This window comes from Crocodylus porosus, unplaced genomic scaffold (assembly GCF_001723895.1).
Source record: "Crocodylus porosus isolate Cpor-Errol unplaced genomic scaffold, CroPor_comp1, whole genome shotgun sequence".
Taxonomy (NCBI): Eukaryota; Metazoa; Chordata; order Crocodylia; family Crocodylidae; genus Crocodylus; species Crocodylus porosus.
This window is the reverse complement of record NW_017728951.1, coordinates 40,418,797-40,422,498: the sequence shown is the minus strand read 5'-3', so window position 1 is coordinate 40,422,498 and position 3,702 is coordinate 40,418,797. Positions and strand designations below refer to the sequence as shown.

General features: G+C 47.9%; 1 protein-coding gene across 5 annotated transcripts in view; it reads right to left on the bottom strand.

The window, feature by feature from the left end:
- ZSWIM8 (zinc finger SWIM-type containing 8) overlaps positions 1-3,702 on the bottom strand; it is a 97,540-nt gene that overhangs the window by 47,237 nt on the left and 46,601 nt on the right. For all 5 annotated transcript variants that reach the window (XM_019555868.1, XM_019555872.1, XM_019555869.1 and 2 more), the window contains 3 exons: positions 2,279-2,360; positions 1,720-1,840; positions 936-1,137 (listed from right to left, as the gene is read on the bottom strand). In XM_019555868.1, coding sequence (XP_019411413.1) covers positions 936-1,137; positions 1,720-1,840; positions 2,279-2,360 — 405 coding nt within the window. The remainder of the gene's footprint in view (positions 1-935; positions 1,138-1,719; positions 1,841-2,278; positions 2,361-3,702) is intronic.

The following is a 3,702-nucleotide window of genomic DNA, read 5'->3' as shown; positions in this document are numbered from 1 at the left end:
ATTTCCCTCCACTGCACACACCCTGGGAGGACATGGGAGGGGTCTACAGAGGGGGCTGTAGTCAACCCAAATTTCACCTTAGCCCTCTCCCAGCACTGCCGCTGCCTACCCAGCACAGCCCTCGCTCAACCCCTGCCTCCCCCCACATGCCAGGAAGAGCCAGGGCTGCACTGTGCAGGTGGTGGTGGCGGCCCTGGAAGCTGGATCTGATGAAATTTGGGGTGGTTATGGAGCCCAGGCCCCACTGAGAGGAGCCCGGCATAGCCCCAACCCCAGCCCAGGGCAGATCTGGAGGCATACGTCCCCTCTCCCCCACAGTGTCCTCTTGAGGCACACCCAGCGGTGGGAGTCACCCTCCTCCTCCACAACGAGCCACAGTTCCATCCCACACCTGCCCCACCACCCTATCTAGGCAACGCCTGCCCTGTCCCCTCCCTCACTGTGGGGGGCATTGATCTGCCCCCTCCACACCCCTTACCTACTCTGTCTCCTTCCACCATAACAGACTTACCAGCTGCACACACCTGTATCAGAAAAATCGGTTTGGTATTGGCCAATATGCCTCCTTAAATATCGGCTACCTGTATCAGCCCCCAAAATCTCTATTGGTGCACCCCGAGTTCAAGTGCACCTTATTTTGACATAATCCATGGAATAAAACTGCACTGATCAGAGAGACTATGCACAGGGGAAAGGTCGAGGTAAAGTTGTTGAGAAAATGGCTTCATGTTGATGTTAGGGCATACAACAACCCCAACATCCAGTGAAACTGGTATCACTGAAGAAGCACTCAGAATACCAAAAAGCAAGTTGCTTTAGTGGCAAGGGACTATTCCCATAATGCACTTGCAAGGCACAAAACACCACTGGAATTGTTGCCACCTTTGATTAGTCCCCCCCAGTCACTGCTCTGCTTTCCCACAGGGTTTAAATACCTGCTCATAAGTCAGACACTGGTCAGTTAGGATCTCCAGCAGAGGGGCTGCATTGCTATCTCGCCTCTTAAACATCTCTCGGACAATGGATAGCAGATTCCAGATCCCCTCGGGCTCCCTCCCTCTCAGGGGACGGAGGAGACACGCCCATTCAGCAGCAGCTGGTGGCTCCGTGGAGGAGAGGTACATAGAGTTCACATCACTGAGAGGGGGAAATGGAGAGAGTAAAAGAACAGAAGACAAGATAAAGCACAGCAGCAAAAAACAGGGACAAAGCTGCACAATGTTATATATTTACATGCATCATTTTTGCAGGTTGAAAAAGGCAGAAGGAACCACAACTCACTGAAGAAACACAGTGTAATAGGAGTCGGAGAGGAACAAACAAGTAACATACATTCTTAACTCCAGAGAGGGTCTTATCTACTAGATAGATGAAAACCTTGAAGGGTGACCTAAAATTAAACATCTTGAGTTTCAAAGCATCATACCAATTTAACACTACAGGGCATAAAGTAACCAAGAAGAGAATTCCCTAGACCAGGGGTGGCAAAATGCAGCCCGCCAAGCCATTCTATCCAGCCTGCGGGGCCCTTACAATACTTAGAAAATTAATATTTATCTGTCCTCTGCTGCCTGTCGTGCAGCCCTCGATGGCTTGCCAAAACTCAGTAAGCAGCCCTCTGCCCAAAATAATTGCCCGCCTCTGCCCTAGACTCAAAGTCCCTGTTATGTTTCATGTGTAGGAAGGGATGATTATTACTCTGATGAGGAGGCAATTTACCTGAAAACAACAGGAGAGGGCCCACAGAATTTGTGAAGGGTTTTCTTTATGTTGTCACTCAGAGTAGATTCATCTAGGTACCAGGTGCTTTGATCTGAGGCTGAGGGCCCAGCAGTGGGATCTTGAGAAACACAGTTTGCAGGTGTTAGAGTGTTACAGTCTATACCCCTTATTCCAGGTCACAGGCAGCAGATAAGCAACACTCATTTTCAACTCAGTGCAAAAGTAGACACAGACCTGTTTATGGACTCTAGAAACATTTTTCAGTCATTTGCACTGGGTTACATGGGAAACTCTTCCATTAAAAATAACCTAGATGTGGTAGTACCTGGAGCTCCTTTTATTTACTGTAAGTTCTCACCAAACCTGTAACACCAGCAACTTCCTGCAGCTCCCTGCACACACACAAATCTCTCTGCTTTCCTCTCTCCTCCCCCTGCTGCCTCAAATTAAATAATGTCTCAGCAAGCCAGGAGCACCCACTGATGGAGATGTGATTGATTCCCATCCCTGAAGCAGACTATAGAACATCAAATGTAATAAGAATTATCCATGTTACCTGGGGCTCCACACACCGTGTTGATGGCAGTGGACTGAGAAGACAGCAACTCATCCAGCAAACGCTGAGCAGTTGGAAGAATCTAAAACACAAGACATTCAGTACCATTTAAAGATACATGTGCACCTCTTACCCTGTCATAAACCAAGCAACTATTCAGATTTTTGTTTCTGAGGGACCTGGGACTGACAGATGTTTAAACACACTTTAGTCCAGTTTCCTTTCTGGGTTCTCTAGGTAGTGCACAACTTGGAGATTTCTACCTACTATATATGTGTAAGAGTACTTTAAGTACTCCAGTGGAGGGAGTAACACATACTGCAGCTGATACCATAGCATAACTCTAGTTATTCCACTTTCCTTCATGTTTTACCTTAAGGTAAATTAAGCAACCTTGTCACATAGTTCATACCCTGCAAGGTAAATAAAAGAGCAGAAAGGTGTGGATGATCCTATCTTTTGTTTTAAATGAGGAAAAAATGATTTTGCAATTCTAAGCTTCTCATTTCAACATATGCAACATTTTCCTACAACTACTCTATATGCTTCCATTACTTTGAAGATAGCACCCCCCCCTTCCAAGAGGAGTATAGCTCCTCTGCTCAAGCCTGTACGGGGGGCTGCCAGGAAAGCCAAGGCAGACACAGAGCTAGGACTAGCGTCCAAGATCAAAGATAATAAAAATTCCTTTTTCAAATACATAGGGAGGATGAAGGCGGCACCGGGAAACATGGGGCCCCTGCAAGATACTCTGGGCAATCTGGTGGTTGCACCAGAGGAGAAAGCAGATCTCTTTAACCAATTCTTTACCTCTGTTTTCTTGTGCAGGACTTCCCACCATGATGCAAGACGGACTTGAGGGGAATGCCTCCAGACCTCAGGTTGGGGAGGACTGGGTTAGAGAGTTTCTGGAGGGGCTGGACATATTCAAATCAGTGGGTCCAGATGCTCTCCACCCCAGGGTGTTGAGGAGCTAGCAGGGGTTACTGCAAGGCCCTTGGCACAGCTTTACGAGCGCTCATGGTGCTCAGGCCAGGTGCCAGATGATTGGAAGATAGCCAACGTGGTCCCCACCTTTAAAAAAGGGAGGACCCAGGCAACTACAGGCCCATCAGTCTTACCTCAATCCTAGGGAAACTCTTTGAGAAGATCATTAAGGAGCATCTGTGATGGGCCAGCTTCAGCGATGATGCTCAAGGGCAACCAGCACGGTTTCATTAGGGGCAGGTCATGTCAGACCAACCTGACTGCCTTTTATGATCAGGTCACAAAAGCCTTGGATGCAGGTGTCGCTGTGGATGTAGTCTTTCTGGACTCTGACACCATCTCCCACCCCATCCTCATTAAAAAAAAAAAAAGTAGGGGACTGTGGCATTGATGCCTACACAGTCAGATGGATTGCAGGTTGGCTGAAGGGTCGTACT